The following is an 18,703-nucleotide window of genomic DNA, read 5'->3' on the forward strand; positions in this document are numbered from 1 at the left end:
TCTTAAAATCTATTTTTTTCCAACTATTCTCAAGGGACCCCGTCCTATTTGCAAATGGGTTACCACCAACTTTGAGTTGGCAGTAGAGAGCAGATGTATTGCAACCGCATTCTGGTCACAAAACATTCATACATACCAATGCGGATCAGTATATGGAAAGGACGCGAAAAACATGCCCCTTCCAAATACCAAATCGCAAACCCAAATTGTGATTCAGTAACGGGTTACCGAATTGCATTTAGGGCTTTGTACATTTGGAAATGCCTTTTTGAGTTTACAAACAGCACGATTCTGGAATTGGGCCGTTTGTGAACTCAAAAAGGCTTAGTACATCTAACCCTTTATCTTTTGCCCCAAAATGTGTCAATGTCAAGAATTTCTCCCACACTCACCAGCTTAAGTCAACCACCAACCAAGGGTTGGAATCATGAGGTTCAGCCATATTTTAGGTAGAATAAAAGTGAGGACAACCTCAAAGTTATCCGCTCAGCATGGGCAACTCACTGGAAGCGCATTAAACGGCTAAGATCTGACCTTTCATGTTACTCAAATGGCAGTGTTTCAGTAGGTTATTTTAATGTTATTCATGGCTGGCTATTCCTACCAAGATGGCGGATAGCATGTAAGCATCATGAGCTCCAGCTATCCTCAAATTAATCCTTCATCATCCTGCGTCCTAGAGGACAAACGCTGCACAAATCCACCACTACAGAGACCACAAGGCCATGCAGATCGAATTATGAGGTTCACTGCTGGCCTAACTGGGTTCCTGCAGCCGGCCTACGTTCCATCGCGGTTGGCTTCAACCTATGACTTTGTCCCGATCTAGTGCGACCAGATATCCACAGTTAGCACTTTGTGCTGATGGTGCTTTATTCACATACATCTTTAAACCTTCATATCTCCATTTCTACTGATTGGAGATTTGTTGTTTTGGTCTTGTTTTAATTATTACAATCTACACTATTCTAATATGGTTTTGGATCCCTTGTCTGGTATGTTTTCATTGTATTACTGTTTGAAGTGTTGCACAAAATCTTTGCACATTGCCTCTGAGTTAAGCTTGAGTGCTCTGTGCCAAGCTACCAGAGGTTGAGCACAGTTTAATTTGGGGTTTGCTTGTGACTTCACTATGATAAGGATTGTGTTTGCTGCTTGAATGGGGTTTCCCCCCTCAACGAGAAACTCAATTTATTACATCATGTAATATTGTTTTAGAATAGAGAGGAAATAGTCAGCTACGGTAATCAGTCACAGTTGGTGTTTATGTTACAAGGTTGAATTGTTAAAGACACCGATATTGTTCAGGGTTGAACTACCATGGAGAAAGAAACACGCACATTTTTCTCAGTGTTTACCTGCAGGTGGGAGGTGGGGGGAAAAGTGTTGGGGCTCAAATTTGTCAAGTAGTAGATAGCATGTTTCAATGGCAGAGGTACTAATTGCATATACAGGGCCTGCAGTTGGTAACACTGAACCCCCTGGATGATCCAACTGACACTGAACACTGATCATGCAAAGTGGTTACAACATTTTTAACGTGGAACATTAGAGATATCAATGACCACAGAAAAAGAAACAGAGTGCACTCCTACCTTAGACAGCAGTCAACACGCACCGAGTTTTTACAAGAACACATGTAATAGGAAAAGAGGTGGAGAAGGTCAAAAACAAGTGGAGAGGCCAGTTTTACTCTTCCACTTACTCCTCCTGTGCCACCCCCCTGGTATCCTCTTTTCTCACCCCTGCACCAGGACAGACGTGGTTTCTGATCTACGGCCTATTGAATGGAGCAGGGATATTCTTTCCTACTATTTATGCACCAAATACAGATGACCGTTCCTTTCACCCAACTGTTATGGGATTACTTACACACTATCTGGAAGTGCCTCTCATATGAGCTGGAGAGTACAATTGTATTCTGGACAAGGATCTGGACAGATACCTACCTCGCCCTCATGCAAAACCAAACATGACACGACTAAGAGCACTATGATGGATTCCTTAAACTGCTTAGATATATGGCGGGAGTTTCACCCTACTTCGCAATAATACACTTGCTACTCTGCAATACATGGGATCTATAGAATACTGAATTGCATACTGGTGATGAGGAGGATAGCAGGGAAAAAAGAAACAGCACAATCCCGATACAGGTTGCTGTCGGACCACACGCCACTGATGATCGAATACTGTGTTGCTCCATCCAGACCATGTGTTCCATTGTGGAGGCTATGACCAGAGGCCCTGCGTAACACAGTTTTTAATACAGAGGATGGGGAGGCAATGGAGTCCTACATTGAACAGAAGCGCGGCTCGACAGCTGCTAGGACCAGCAAATAGGATGCCTTTAAGAATGTGATAGGGAGAGAACACATAAGCAAAATCTCATGGAAATGGCATTAACTTCAGGCAGACTTAAGGCATCAAGAGATTAGGTGTCCCACCTGAGAGGTAGAGTGTGTGAAGATGATTTTGTCTATTCCAGCTCGTAACTGCTGAAAAAGCAAAGTGAAAAATCGAATGACCTGGTGATAAAGTGGGCAGGCTCCTTGCATGGTTACTTCTAAGGGAAATCCCGTATAGCCAATTATTTTTGCCTAAATGGCTAAATGGGATGCGTATATCCTAACAGAGGGACATAGTGGAGGCTTTCCACTTCTACCTAGAAAATAAGTGTAAATGCCCTTAGAAGATGGCAGCGTCTCCCAGAGAACACTTGTTGACAAATGTACAATTACGGTATCTAGACAGAATATCAGAAACAGAAATATCAATGACCAAAATATCATGTCAAGAATATCGAGGACACAGATATCATGAAGATAAGTTTCTATAGGTAAACAAAGTTTTATAATATAACTCCAAATATATTTACCTTGGAAAAAAAAATATATATAGGGGAAGTCGCACACGAGAGAGAGAACATATCCCCATTATGCACAAAATAAGCAGGGAGCCTGGTATACAAAGGCATGTAGGCTGTCAAAGCAGGAATTATTAAAGGCAGTAAAGCAAAAATCTTGCCCTGATATAATGCTTTGCCGCGCTAAGTATAAAAAAACCATCGAAGAAGCTAAAAAGGAGTGGGAGGCCCATCTTTGGTCATCTTTAAGGAGTGCTTTGCTAGCGAGGGACTCGAAAAAGTTCTGGAGTCTGGTAGCACACTGGTTAAAGGATAATAAGTGCCATCTGGAATTTATGGTTCAACCGGAGGCCTGGGAAACCCACTTTTGCAGCCTATACGCATCTAGGGACAAGGCACCTGTAGGTCAAGACGTAAGTCTGATTGATGAGGCCCTGGATGTAACTGATCTTCACATCTCGCTAGAGGAGACCCGAGTTGCAATTGCTTCTTGTACCCTAGCACGTGCACCAGGGCCTGATCGAATCCCTAATGATCTTTAAAAGGAGGATGTGGCCCTATGGGGTCGGTATATAAACATACTATCAAATTCCATTCTTAGGGGTAGTCCTCTACCTATTTCATGGAAAAATGCCGAGATCGTCCCGATTTACAAAAAAGGGGACAGAACAAAGCCCTCAAGCTTTAGGCCGATAAGTCTTATTGACTCCTTACAAAAGATCTTCTGCAAGCAGATACTAGCTCGACTCCAGGACTGGATCAAAGAGTCTGAAATCTTGAGTGACCTTCAGGCAGGATTTCGAGCCAAAATGAGTACCCTGGACCAAACCTTCCGTTTGCTATGCCTATACTGGAAGGAAGTGTATATCAAGGGAGGTTTAATTAGACTTCACACATCTAATACAGCACAGGTCAGATGGGGCGAGAATAACCAAGTTACGGACACTTTCCCTGTGGACTGTGGTGTGAGACAGAGATGTGTCCTTGCCCCTACTCTTTTTTTTCTTTTTATTTATGACGTTATAAAGTGGCTAGATAGGGATGGGTGTGACGGTCCAAAGGTGGGCAGCCGATGAGTTCCAGCCCTCCTCTTCGCTGACGACACTCTTTTAATTGCAAAATCTCCTCAAGGTTTCCAGCATCTTTTAAATGATTTTATTCTGTTTTGCGAGGAACGAGGCCTGGTGTTAAATGAAACTAAAACAAAATATATGATTTTTAGGAAGGGTAAGGACAAACGAAACAAAAGACAGGTCCTTGCTGGCAGTAGCAAGCTAGAGCGTGTGGAATTTTTTGATTATTTGGCCATTTTTTTAACTCCCACATTGAGGTGGGATCAACACATTGATAAGGTAAAGTTGCAACTTATCCTTCAAACCGCAAATCTAGCAAAAATACACAGAAATACTTTTACACGGCAGCTAGCGCCAGCATTGGAAATTTATAATATGAAAATTTTAGGGGGTGCACTTTATGGAGCAGAACTTTGGGGTTCTGGTATAACTGCTCCCTTGTCATTTGTTGAAAATCATTTTCTTAGCTCTTTGACAAATCTTCCAGTAAGCACGCCTCTAGTCCCCCTTTATTTTGACTTGGCACAGAGACAGCTGGCCCATAAAATTAGCTATAAGCACTTAATGTTTTGCCACAGACTGTGGACTGTGGAGGAATTGCGCCCATACCGGGAGCTACTTTGTGAGCTTATGAAATTTCCTATTAATAAATCTGTCCCCTGGTTTAGAGCTCTGAGGGCTCTCCTAGAGAGGCTTGGAATGATGGGGTACTGGTTTGACCCAGGAAGTATGGTTACCATCTCGAGAGCTGTGATGAAGGAACGGTATTGGGAAGCAACATCCCTACAAACTGCATTTGACGCCAAGGGTAGCTTGACCACCAGTTTTCTCAATTTCAAATGTGTACCTCGTTTTGAAGACTCATTGGATGAAATTGTCCCTCCCTTGGCTCGGAAGTTGTTTTTTCAGTTCCACTATAAAACACTCCCGCTTAAAACTTATTGTAAAAACTGGAGGTCAGACTCTGAGAATAACGATCAATGTCCTGCTTGTAATGCTAGTGCTGAATCTATTATTCATCTCCTATTTTTTTGCCCGATATATAAATTGCTGAGGGCCAAGTGGATTTTTCCACTTTGAAAAATTGTTGGCTCCGGCCACTATCTGGAGGTGCTTAGATTGCTAAGCACGGACACAGGCAGACTTGTGGTTTTTGGTTTACCTAGATACTGGCATGCCTTATGGCTGAAAAGGACCAAATGCTTGATGTGATGGCCATTGTTGTGAACTGGATTAACTTTTATGCACTTTAGTATGGTAGTTACTTATGATTACCAAATTGATTCACATGAATTCTTGCTTGACCTTCTTGTTCCCATCGACTGTACTGATTGTTATTCCTATCTCTGTAACTTATTCTTATTTTATATTGAATTATACCATATTGTCTATTTTATATCTGTTTTTAAAATATGCTCTTTTACCATGTTGTGTCTACTTTTATGACTTTGGGGTCGAAATAAAGTAATCTTTGACCTTTGACCTGTGAACCTATACTTACCTATTTGCACTGACATTCTCGAGATTTTGGTCCTCGAGATTTTGAATATGATATTATATCCACACGATATTGCTGTTTCCAATAATCTGTCAATGATCCTACAATTACTGTACTTTATCGAGGATCAGGTGGCGATATTGGCGGGCAATCTGACACGAGAAAAACTGTTGACAGCCCTAAAGGAGATGCCACATGGCAAAACCCAAAGACTGGGTGGATTTCACTCGGAGTTCTACCAGTCCTATGCATCAACTCTCACTGAACATCCTCTGGAGGTCTAGGTGGAGGCAAAAACACTGGGGAAAATCCCGAATGGCATGAGCGAGCACTTACAGTGATGATGCCTAAACTTGATAGAGATCTGGAGGAGCTGGGATCTTACTGCCCTCTTCCTATGATAAATATGATTACGAAGCAGCTTTCAGAGGTATAAGCAAATAGACTTAAACAGTTATTGGATCACTGGTGCATGAGGATCAATGCAGGTTTATCTCAAGGTGCAATACATTCATCACGCTTGGACAGCTAACTCATATCCTGCACACCACACAAAGACTAGGCATATATGCTGCCAATATTGCACTGGATTTAGTAAAAGCCTTCCATACTATGGGATAGCCTACATGTTCAAAGTGATAAGCAGGATGGGCTTCGTACTGATCTTTCGGTACTGGGAGAATCTCTTATGTATCGATCCCATGGCAACAGTATGCCTGGGAGGTGTTGTGTCTGGCAAATGGACAATCAAACTGTGCACTAAATGGGGATGCCTTTTGTCCCCTCTATTGTTCAGCTTAGCGCGGAACGCTTCATGATTAGATTGAAACACTCTGGTTTAGCTTACTGATCCTCATATTTTCCTACAGATATTGCTGTCAGAACTGTAAAGGCTTAGAGTTGCATCTGGCCTCAAGGTCAATTGGGACAAGACCATGATTTTTTCCCTGGGTAGACAGGTAGGGGTTCTGTCACAGACGTTCAGCAGTTAGGCTTCACTAGGAGATAGGCAAGTTCCATTACCTTACCCCAGATAAACAATAAAAATATAATATGGCCATAGTCATAGAGGGGCTTTCGAGCTCTATTTGTTTTTGGAACACTCTCCATCTCTCTGTAACGGGTTGTATCGCACTTGTAAAAATTATACTTTTTCTCTAATGCCTCTATCGCTTACAGAACGTGCTATGTATGATCCCCAAACTCATGTTCCGGAAGATAGGTTCACTTCTGGTCTCTCTGGTTTGGGCTGGTAAGTGAAGCAGGGTGGGATTGCCAGTCCTCAGTAGGCTAGTCCTCAGACGGGATGAAGAGGAGGGTGGATTGGACCTTTAGGACATAGAACTATATTATTAGACAGCTCAGCTCTGGCACAAGTCTAGCTGGTGTGGAGAATAGGACAACTGAGAGATGTTAGGAGAAAGAACCCCTACCGGTTACATTGATGAAAGGGAGAGATACACCAGGATTCTGTCCATTTATTATAAAGCACACTGCAGTTGTTTGGGACATAGTGATTTATCGGATTCATAGGGGAAACGCACCCCTTTCTCTAGATGGTTGGAGATTTGGTAGCTACAGCCGTTCCGCAAAATCAGCAGGGACATAGCAATTTCTCAATTCGAGGAGGGTGGATGTTTGACATAGAGAGACATACACCGACTGACAGCTTTATTACTTTTGAAAATGTGCAGATACAATTTGGGGTGGGACCTAGACAGGTTTTGCAATACGTGAAGTTCTCCAGCACAGCCATGGAACTCTAGCTGGGGTTCCTGTTGACATTCCTGGACTCTCATGTTGTGAATACAATCTTATAGATGGGGCATGACACCCACACAAACTCCTCTCTATATAGGGCTTTAAGGGTTGACAGGAAAATAATAGATCCCCCAGCTTTTCAGAAATGGGATTTGGAATCACCACTGGCAGATATGACTGGGGGTTAACTCACACACATGTGAAGGCACTCTCAAGCAAAGTCTGCTTCCAACTAATGCACTTTAACTATGTCCCTTGCACATACATGACTCCCTTATGACTCCATAGATTTAACCCTGACAGACCATGTGCGTGTTCAAAATGAAGACAAGAGTGAACAGATTTTCTCGATATGACATGGAGCTATGTGCAATTACAAACATTCTGAAGTGCGGTGTTGCTTAGTCTAGCAGACACAACCCACATACCTGTCCATTTCTCAGTGAATCACTGTCTACTCAATCTTATACCCAGACCTAAGGAGACGGCTACATATACGTCCATATTGTTGGTGTTGGCCAAACACTGAGTCATTATCCACTGGATGAAACTGCATAATCCAAATCGAATTCACGGGAGAGGGACTTGAGTGAGTGGGTTGTTGATCAGGATGGAAAACTGTTAGAACGGATGCAAAACTTGTATAAGATTTAGTACTATGGGCTACAATATTTCAGAAAAAGGGGGATGGAGTGGAGAGTCCACATATACAAGACAATATGGTGGGTTTACTGATACAACAAAAAAATACTACTGATGTGTTTACGATTATCTTTTTTGTGGGCATATATATTTTAGTATATTACATGCTGCTTGTATTTTACTGTATGTTTCACATTACAAATAAAGTGTTAAAAAATGTTATTCATGGCTTCCATACCATTTACACCAGATTCTAAATATAGTAATTCAGTGCTGTAATGTAGCAACAGTTGATAACAAAACTGAATACCCAATGTTGCTACACGATAAATGTCTTTCCGCCCAGGGTGAGAGGGCTCTCTGAGAGCCTGTCAGTGCAGTACTGTTTGTCTGCCTTAATTGAAAGCAGAAAGCACAGCTCCCAGAGGGGAAAGGAAGGCAGGAAAGGTGTCCAGAGTTGATAAGAAAGGCAGGTAAGATATTTTTTTCACATTTTGGCCAGGAAGGAGAGACCATGTTATGTACGGCTCCTCCATTACTCCACTGCCCCGGTGCATCAGTTGAAAGCAGGGGCAGATAACTTTTTGGACCATACACTACATAAAATTATAGATGAGCAAAAAGTGAATTATGGCGATGTTTTTCAACTCGAGGTTATGAGTGACATCATAGAAACTTGAGTTTTGTGCTCCTTGTCTATTTGATGTCACGCGGTTACCCAGCTATAATTCTATATTTGTTTCATAGCACTGATCCACCACCATAGGTCAATCGAGCGCCTCACAGAAGACAGGGACATGCTCAATCCAGCTACCCAAGTAGACAACAAACCCTTCACTAATATCTGACCTTGCTGCCTAGCCCCTGTAGGTTTCTCTAGCCCTCTCTCTGCATCTCAGCGTTCCCTCCCTTCCCACTCTGAGGTGATATTCTTTCATTCTTCTGACAGAAAAGTCTCTCATTCACTTGTTGGGGCATGAAGAGTTTCAATTCTTGCATAAAACAAGGTAAACAGGTTAAAATAGTAAAACTAAATTAAAAAGTTTGGAATTAATCATCCCAAGTGTGCCATAGGTAAAAAAATGAAAACCGGTCTAATAAAGATTCCAGCCAGTGGTACTGGAACAAAAGGACAACCTTTCCACAACCTCTTCACAGCCTGTTCAGATCCTTGATGGGATTTTAATTATTTTAGGACCTGGAAAAGAATTGCATCACACCTACTATTCACCCTTGGGCTTCCACGCTCACCCTCCGGCATCCACTGGTACAGCCAGGCAGGTCTCCCTCAATCCCCTCCTTGACATTTAGATATAATCCCGCAGGAGCAATTTCCAATGTTTCCCTTATTTTCTGTATCCAATTGAGAGTGTGCTCAATAAAGAGTGAAGAGATGTTCGATTTGAAGGATGTGCGATTCATATGCCTGTGGTTGCACATAAATTAGTCTAGCCCTTGTATGTTATTTAACATGCATAAATAAACTAGAAATCCTACATTAAGATTTCAGTTGTGAGTGTCTGGCTATAACACAAAAATGCGGCTTTATCTCTGCACATACAATTTGTGTCTTGAGATACGTTTTGCCTTTGGATTATTCAGAGTATCTTCCCACCGTCTTCTTTGCTACTATCTACATTTCGCTATGATGATGATGATCGGGGTGCAACCATAAATCCCTTCCATCTACTTAGTTTACCTACCATGTATGCATTGTTTCTAAAGTACAAGTGTCTGACTTTGGTTTTCTCTTGATCTTCATTTGCCTCTTCAAAATGGCTGACAATAAGGCTTTGGAAACCGTATTTGTGTGGTTTTGTTTACTCCCCTGACCCTTTCAGTTTAGGAAATACGTAAGTACACTTGCAGGATACTCCATATGGATTTCATTGCCACTAACTGTTTTCACTCCAAACTGTAATAAGTCCTATTCTAAAGGAAAAGCCAAGCATTTTTGGATTGTGCGCCCTGTTTTAGATAACATTTATGGCCTGCACTCACTTATTGATTTCCTTTAACCTTTTAGCCTGTTTATCGGATTTTTCTATGGATAAGAAAAACTCAGAGCCTGATTCACAAAGGTAAAATAAATAAAAATAAAATTATGTGTGGAGACTCCACACTCGTAAAGAACCTACACGAAAGTGTAAATTTACCTTTATGAATGAGGTCCTCAGTGATCAAATTCCGGACATTGTATTATTCTGTGCTAAAAACTAGAAATGTGAGTGTGCAACTGCTGTAAACAGATTAAGACTAATGGTCAATGTGTGTTTCATTTGCAGTAGTGAAATCAAAAGGACTGGCTTGTGCATCAGAATAAGAAAAGTGATTCCATTAAAGTTTTGTACATAAGTTAACATAAACTGAGCTTTGGCCTCCTTTGAATATTCTTGGGCATGGCTGACGATGGGGAGGCTTTGAAGGCCCAGAACATCCTGGACTAGAGGCCAATTTTTAGCTTTAACATCAAGGCTAAAATGAAGGTACACATACTGCCCCTTACACTAGGGGAATTATCTTTCTACAATGACCTTCACTTGAAATAGAGCACTTGAATAGTGTGCATGTATGCTAAGAGAGCCTGACGTTCAAATTCCATGTATATGTTTTAAGGCGCAACCTCAGTTTTGCCAATGTCATGTTAATTTGAGCCAGTGGGTGCTGGTGGGGGCCACCAGCTCTTATTTTGGGGCACCGGCACTTATTTATTCAAATCAGATATTTACAGTGAGTAAGTAATAGAAAAACACACAAATCCAAAAGACGGAGGAAGAGAAAGACGGAAATCCATCACAAAGGGAGAAAGCAGGAGCCTTCTTAAGTGAGGCAAAGGTTTCAGACACTGGCATCCGTTCTTTGACAAATTAAGTACTGCTCAACCATGGTGTGATAACAGCACTTTACTAAGGTTAGCAACTTTTTCAGTTTAATGTTACAAAACTCACCAGCAATATCTGGTTAAATGTAGAGTGTTGAAAATTGTTTAAGCTAGTGTACTTTTGCCCAAATCCTAATTATTGGGCTCTAAATGTTTTGTGTCCTTTTTGTTCTTTTCCTACTTATGCTCTTCTTTTGTAATAGCCGGCAAGTGTGAGCAAAACGTGAGTCTCCCAGGAACTGGAAGTGTGCTGCAGCAGCATTTGTCGAGCTACCAATGTTCCAAACACTTCTTTAGATCTTGTAGGGAAAATACAGTGTGTCTGTATTTCATGTTATTATTATTCGCAAAGCCATACCTCTTTACATTTTCCCAAAATTATTATTCTTTTTGTTTGGAAAAATATACAGTTTCACACAGTCCTATTTAAATGAACATGTCTTTGTTCAAAGCCACGGTGATATGCTTAGGCTCAGCTGTGCATTCACCAAGGTCGATTGTCTACTAACTGATACCAGAATCATATCCAACGGAGGATCTTGTTTTGATGCACTTTCTGTATATTCGTAACCCTGCTACGCATTTACATTCTATCAGTTTTTAATGATAAAGCGACAAATATATGACCGCTTTTCGTAAACCACAGGCGATTTGCTTACCTCCTCCGCAGGGCTTTGAACACTGGGACCAACTCTTCAACGCCCACTCGAAAGTGTCAATTTCCTCCTGGAGTACATTGTTACTGTTGATGGTGGGTACGGAGTCCTCGTGAATGATGTATTTGTACGTCAGGCTGGACTTGGTGTCATTTTCCTGAGGAATAACCTGCAGAAACAAGGAAAAGTGTTTCACTTTCCCACTTGCCATTGGCAGCGCCACTAAATGACAAATCTGTGGTAGTTAATGCTAAAGAAAATGGAAAGCATTATTGTTATTAGTAGTATTATTTTGTTGATGTCATGATGTTGTTTTTGTTATTATTATCATTATTATTATTATTATTATTATTATTATTATTAATAATGGTAATAACAACAACAACCATGATAATAATGACGGTGCTATTTACAAAAATATTATTAATAATAACAACAACAATAATATAGTAGCCCAAACTCTGTATTATTATTATTGCTATTATTATTAGAATTAGCATTATAAGGATTATATATTAATATTATTATGATTGATCATAGTAATAATATAATTGATGATAATAATAAGAAGAATAAGAATGATAATAATATGGTTAATAATAATAAAACAAATAACAATACAAAATTATGATAAGAATAACAATCATCAATAAGCGAAAAAACAATAATGCTTAATATATTGTATACACTAGATTTCTTAATATCTTCTGCCAAGTGATCTCACCTACCTATTCAATATGTATCCCTCAGCCACTATATGTAAATGTGACAAAGGCAAAATTTACATTAACCTTGCTCATCATGGAACTCAATCATTAGTTCCACTGCAGTGTCATTTGTAAAGGTTAGAAACTGCTTTCAAATGTACTTCTTATAGGAAATCTAGTAAACCAAAATTAAAAGTTCCATGTTATCATTAAACGTTTCTAAAAAAAGAAAAAAAAAAGTAAGCAGTATGATTATAGTCTTTAACATCTGAGCAGTCTAATTGGATGAGTCGACATTTCATGTCGCTAATGGCATACCCGACGGCTATTATGATATTTCAGTAAGATAATGAGTGAATGAAAGAACAACTACAGATCACTAAATATAAACTATATCTCTCAAACCAGCTCATAAGGGTGAAGCAATACAAGAGACACTATTTGCACCAGCAAAAGGAGCAGCACTGTCTGCCAACAGCCTGGACACCTCAAGGTGTTAACGAGCATTTCAAAGGAAGTGGAGAGCGAGCAAACTTCCATTTGAGTGCCAATGTTCCTCTGATTGGTTTTGGCAAATACCTGCATGTGGTTTACTTATTGCTTTTACTCAGTCAATTTTGAACATTCAGTGGGATTGCTAATCATTTTAAAATGTAGTAAACTTTCTCTTTTAAAGTGCTGGTAGTCTTTAACAAATTTAATGGCAACGATGTACACTACAGTTTTGCATCATGATTAAAAAAATGTTTTATGGATTCCTTGGTTGTTCTTATCTCTTAGAACTTTTTAGGACACTTTTGACCATTTTTACATCTTTGGATGACTTGGAATACACTGAATTGTCACATTTGTTGACGTCATGGTTAATAATGGAGCAGCGAAAAATGTATTCTTTATAATCTTTATTGATCAAATGTTAATCCATATGTTAATGTGTGATTAAACACGTATACAGAAGCCACACTTTGTGTGATTGAAGTATAATGTTAAGAGCTCCATTCAAGACAATGGAGTACCTTTGGGCTTTTAATAGCTGGGATAAGTTCGGCGCTCCAACATTCCAATGTTTGTTTTCATGTTTATCACTTTATGATTTAGAACATCCTACCCTTAGTGAGTGGAATGTTCTGATAGCATGATATCCCTTCTGCCTCAGGCTATAGCGGTTGATAACGGTCCACTCCATCATTATAAGCCAATGCCTACGGCTCAGGCCTATAACATTCAGGACCTTTAAAAACTGGTAAAGTCCCTGGTAGCGGCTCATAAGGCTACAGAATATTCACGTTAACCAAATGTGCATTCTTAACGTTGGCCTAACTGGAAGTAGGCCTTAGCTGCTTAAAAAACTTTCACTGTTAACCAGAATTTTGATTTCGAAATGTGCTTCCACATTTTTTGTCTCGTTGCTGGAGCAAGATAACCTACACTAATTAGAAGAGTAGCTTATAGTTAGAGCAGATTGGATTAATTGGAAGTTGTGATTTACACCATGTGCGGGGATGAGAAAGATCTTCCTGTACCATGCAGTCTGGACCAATCATACCATCCAAGGTCGTGTAGCTGTGTGAGCTTTAGCTGGATGAGGGAAGTCAACCAGTTTCAAGGAGACACAGCAACCATATTGGTTCAATTTCGGAGGAGCTGGTAGGAAGAAGTTCTGGATATGCAATACAATGATTTGATTGTGTGTCTTAGAACAGTTAGGAGATACTGTCCTGGCTCTGTGGAGAGAAGACCTTCCCAGTAAACTGCTGAGGTTTCATATTCCCTGTTCTTGAGTTAGACTTTTGAACTCTTAGGCCTCTTACTTGCCTTGAACCTTTGTTCACTTCCGAATGACTCCTTCTGCTTAGCAGTTTCCCTTGTCATTAGTAAATGCTTTAGTTAGCTTAGGGATGTCCTTTTTGGAACTGATACTTTCTTTACTTTGCTTTTACACTGTTTAACAATGTATGGTACTATCTTCTTGATCTTATCCTGTTAGATTGATTATCGTTATGGAATTCTATGCTTAACTGACAAGTTACCAAACGAATAACGCCTGTAACTTTGACCAATTCATTCATAAACCTTCATGGTTTGGAAACCATCCTCTCTGTCGTTGTTTTGGAGTCAAATGAGGTTCACTGTAATTTTTCTTGTACTGATGTTATCTCCCAGATTTCACTTCCAGCTGATATCTAAAAGTCCATACGACCAATGGCGCAATCAGTTTTATGACTACAGCAGAAGCAGCAGCTACTTAACATTGTTCTGCATCAATTGATAGTATTTATCCTGACATTTCATAGCAAAGGCATGGGCTCTGTGTGGTTCAAGCTGCACTGGCCTCCTGAAAAACTCAGTGGGCAAGGCACTTATTTTTTCTCAAATTAAGCACTGCTCCACACGCAGTGTTCGGATGCACCTATAGACAACAGCAAGGCATATAATGGAAATGTAAAAACAAAATATAGTTTTTGAAGTTGATAGATAGTAATTTCATTTCATGGTTTGTCGAAAAGAGGAAGCTCAAAATTATCAATCACCACTGCTCCCACATGAGGGGAACACAAAGTAACACACAGCACCTGAGAGTGTTCTTGGATGGCAGAACCACAGCCTGTGTTTAACCCCTGCATTTTATAGCATAGAGGCGTGCAGAAGGGGCATTTCTTGGTTTAAAATAAAAAAAAGGTTCAAACACTGACTCTTGTACCAGGAGGAATTAATGACCACCATAAGCAAGAATCCTGGATTTTCATAGTGAGCTCCGGATGTGTACAAAACAGCAATGAAAGGAGGAAAAAGTCTCAAGACAATCTTCTTTATCCAAAACCACATTTTCCATTTCCAAAATAAACTTTAAAACTACAAAATGTACCAGGGGATGACATTTGGCAGGAAGTGCGATTGACCTGGTCGTATGACACTGCTCTGTCTCAGAATTTTTTATTTGGTTGTTTTAAGACCCATCACCTAAAAGGCTGCAATATTTCTAAAATGTTGCGGAATTTGAGAGCGGCATTTGAGGGAGCAGGCAGAAGTGCTTAGGAGTACTATCTGCTCCTTATCATATCCATCACTGCCACACACATAGTAGATACTGCCACTCAGGGACTGGTGGACTTTTGCAATGGTTTCCAACAGCACTTGCCAGAAGATAACCTTTCAATGCTTTGCATTAGAAAATATTAGTGGTAGAAAATCATTACTAGAAAAGGAGCAATGCAACTTTAATACCTTGCAAATTGGAGTTTGGCAATTGTATGCTTTCCATTTTGATCAATGCAGACTTTATGATTGAAAAACATCCTATGGATATCTGGCCCTTGGTTGTGTTCAAAGTAAATCAAGCCAATTATGATTGGTGGACCCTCTCTCAATTGCATATGATTGCATTATTATCGAGATTGGAGATCTTAACTGTTTATACGAAGAATGTAATACAACTTCCTTTTTTAAAGAATGTTTTAAACAAATCTGAGTCCTACAGTTTGAAGAGCTGAAGGCAAGTTTAACTCACAAATTGTGTTGAAGGGAGTAACAGTTCTATAAACCAACACTCACATTTAACGTGAAATGCTGTGCAATTTCAGAATGTCACTATAGCGAGCAAGCAGTGACATGTTAAACGTGCTTGCTTGGCAGATTTCAGAAGTGCCTTTGATTTGGAATTGGTATCTTTAAATCCAACTCACTCAGGCATACCTCAAAATATCATTTTGAGTGAACTGTGAGATAGTCATTAAACATTCAGTAGCTGTATGACAGTTTCAACTAATAATAGCATAAAAAGCTAAATAAATTGCATTTTTAATGTTAGCACAACCATGCAACAGTCAGGCAACACCCCTTATAATAACGACAGGAAAGAGGAACCAGCAAATTAGACTTCATTCAACCAACAGTCTGCCTTCATACCTACATCATCAAATACATGGAGGCCCAGATTTACAATGTAAAATTAGGTTAATAATGCTTTAGCGCTTTTCTTTATTTTGTTCTACTCTTAAATATATTTAATAAGTATTTAACATAAAAATAGTTTAACTAATTGTTTTCAAGTTTAATATAGATTTTTACTTTTCGCTATAGTTTACCAAAGGGAGATCTGTGCCCAATGAACACAACAGTCAATGTTTGCTATGCGCTAAATCCCATAAAACAACGGGGGAGACAGCGAGGCACGCTAGTTCGGGGTAGACAAGAATGAGGACTCACTGATACAAAATCATAAATATCATTGGATCCCATCTGCACAACAAATTTGAATCCATTAAACAAATTCGAGCTTTTTACCATAAAGTCAATCAAGACCTGAATACTTCCTTTTTTAACTAAGTATTTGGTCTGTGCTTACCTCTCTAGTTATAAAACCCCCACCCAAATTTTGAAAGCAGATGTCCTGCACACACCACACATGACTCTATGCCCAACCCTTAGGCAGCATGAACCCTGTCTGAGGTCTTTTTTCAGAGCACCAGCCACACATACCACCTTCCATTCGGACTCAAACACTGCTTCTGGTTAACCATTACTGAGCTATTATCCAAAGCACATCATACAGTAAGAGGTCTGCCTACTGTTCAACAACTTTATAGTGACACACAACGTTACCACAGTCTGATGCTGAAACTGGTTGAGCCCTCAGCTCCCTCCACGTTGTGTAATGCATCTCTGTGTGGAGGTGGTTTGTGGTGCAGAAGAGTGGCAGAAAGAATGAATAAGCATTGTGTCTGACTTAAGCCAAATAATAATATGTTTTTGTTCATGGGATATGATAAGATGAGTCAATACAGGTGAAATTCATTTTTTTGTATACCTAAACATGATTTTGTTTGTGATAGTTGTAGAAAATTAAATCCAAAATGTAGGCACCCCCCTCCCCAGTTTACAAACCCTGTATATACAATATAATGGCCAAAAAGATTTGGCATTATATTGTTTATAGTAAACAAAATGATGTCAAACAAATGATATCTAATATGGAGGCACGTACCAGAACAACAACGGCATCATGAAGCGGTCCATCGGTGTGAAGCGTTTCAATGTCGTCTTCTATGATGTACTCCCATTCCACTCCAAGGTCTATGAACGAACGCGACCTGGCCTCTTCACCTTTGCTATTCAGAATGTAGTGCCCTGTGGCCTGGTTCTTAATAGCTGTTGGGGGAGAATGCGTAAGAACCACACATTTTGCCTTGCTTACTTTAGATATTTTACAAAGAACCTCCCAATGTATTCACGAAGACAAATGAGGACACATGCATAACGCTTTGCCTGCATAGCATTTATTGCATAGTACTGCAGTTTATATCTCTATGTGGTCTCTTTGCAAATTCTAAGATATTTAAGGAGGCTTCAGCACTCTTGCTTTAAAAAATTCATTGAATGCACGCAAGTGCAAAACTGTATCATGCAAATCAGTGATCATTCAGCAGAGATCTTGCAGCAACCTTTTCCTAAATCTTTTTCACAAATGTGCCTAACCGATGCTCAGATATTTCAATATTTCTAAAGCCCCACATTTATCAATAATATGCTAGATTTTTGCCAACAAAGAAAAGATCAAACGATGTAGTGAACTGAGGATGTGCTTACTAATGTTTCATCCTAATTATAGGATTCTATCTTTCACTAATGCCTTCAAAAAGAGAGTGGATCAACCAGTGGGTGATTTGTGCTAGTAGTTGCAATTGGCTAGCACCATTACTCATTCATGGCAACTGAGCCTTGATTTCTATCATCAGACTTTGCCCAACATCACAAAAGAGGGAAAGAAGGAGGCACAGAAAGATAGGGAAACCATGACAAAGGGAGAATGCAAAGATAAAAACAGCCTGCAAGAGTGAGGTAAAGAGACAGGAAGTGTAAACTATTGAAAGAAAGAGACACGAGGGAGATCAAAACTAACCATACTTAGTATTTGGCTGCCCTGGTATTCAGAGGAACTGTTTGTGAATTCCTAAAAGAAACTTTGGGCCCCAGCAGTAATGTTATTTTTTACAGATTGAGCACAGGAGTCAATCTCAGAGAAATGTTCACTATTTAATCAGCAAAGAGCTATTGAGTATTGGTTGTACTTTTGTCCAAAAATAATCATTAGCTACTCTATGGGAAGATGACAGGTGCTGAATACAATCCTGCAGATCTTCATCAAAGGCACATATAAGGCTTGTCCTTAGATGACCGAGTAACTTCCATAACGTTTGCCCTGACACTCTACTAACTGATTTCTCTGAACATTTTTTAACAAAGACCATTACAAGCTAGCCACTAGGATAAACCCCAGACAGGCACTTTAAATGCCTACAGAGACCATCTAAAGGTGGGTTTGTCACCGCTGTTTGAAAAAATTCCAACAATACTCTAATGTCCTATTTCTCATTTGGAATTTAAAGGCAATACCACCTCTTTCATCTGCATGTAAAGTGTACACATACACCAGTAGGCTTGAGTGCATCTACTGTCTATTCTGTACTGTCACAGTAAGAGGAGCTCATCCATTCCCATTCACTGAGGTAAGTTCAAGAGGCATCTATGTCAGGCTCACCACTCATTTGCATCCACTTTACTAACATTCTGAGATTCTGAAACGGAAGCAAGCAAGAGGCGGTATTGTTGTCAAGTTTTG

At 39.8% G+C, this 18,703-nt stretch overlaps 1 protein-coding gene across 1 annotated transcript in view; it reads right to left on the minus strand.

Moving 5' to 3' along the window:
• ADAMTS3 (ADAM metallopeptidase with thrombospondin type 1 motif 3) overlaps positions 1-18,703 on the minus strand; it is a 558,188-nt gene that overhangs the window by 63,225 nt on the left and 476,260 nt on the right. Inside the window, exons 18-19 of the mRNA XM_085636296.1 lie at positions 17,069-17,232; positions 11,381-11,546 (exon numbers count right to left, since the gene is read on the minus strand). Coding sequence (XP_085492422.1) covers positions 11,381-11,546; positions 17,069-17,232 — 330 coding nt within the window. The remainder of the gene's footprint in view (positions 1-11,380; positions 11,547-17,068; positions 17,233-18,703) is intronic.

This window comes from Triturus cristatus, chromosome 2_1 (genome assembly GCF_964204655.1).
Source record: "Triturus cristatus chromosome 2_1, aTriCri1.1, whole genome shotgun sequence".
In the NCBI taxonomy this organism is placed as follows: domain Eukaryota; kingdom Metazoa; phylum Chordata; class Amphibia; order Caudata; family Salamandridae; genus Triturus; species Triturus cristatus.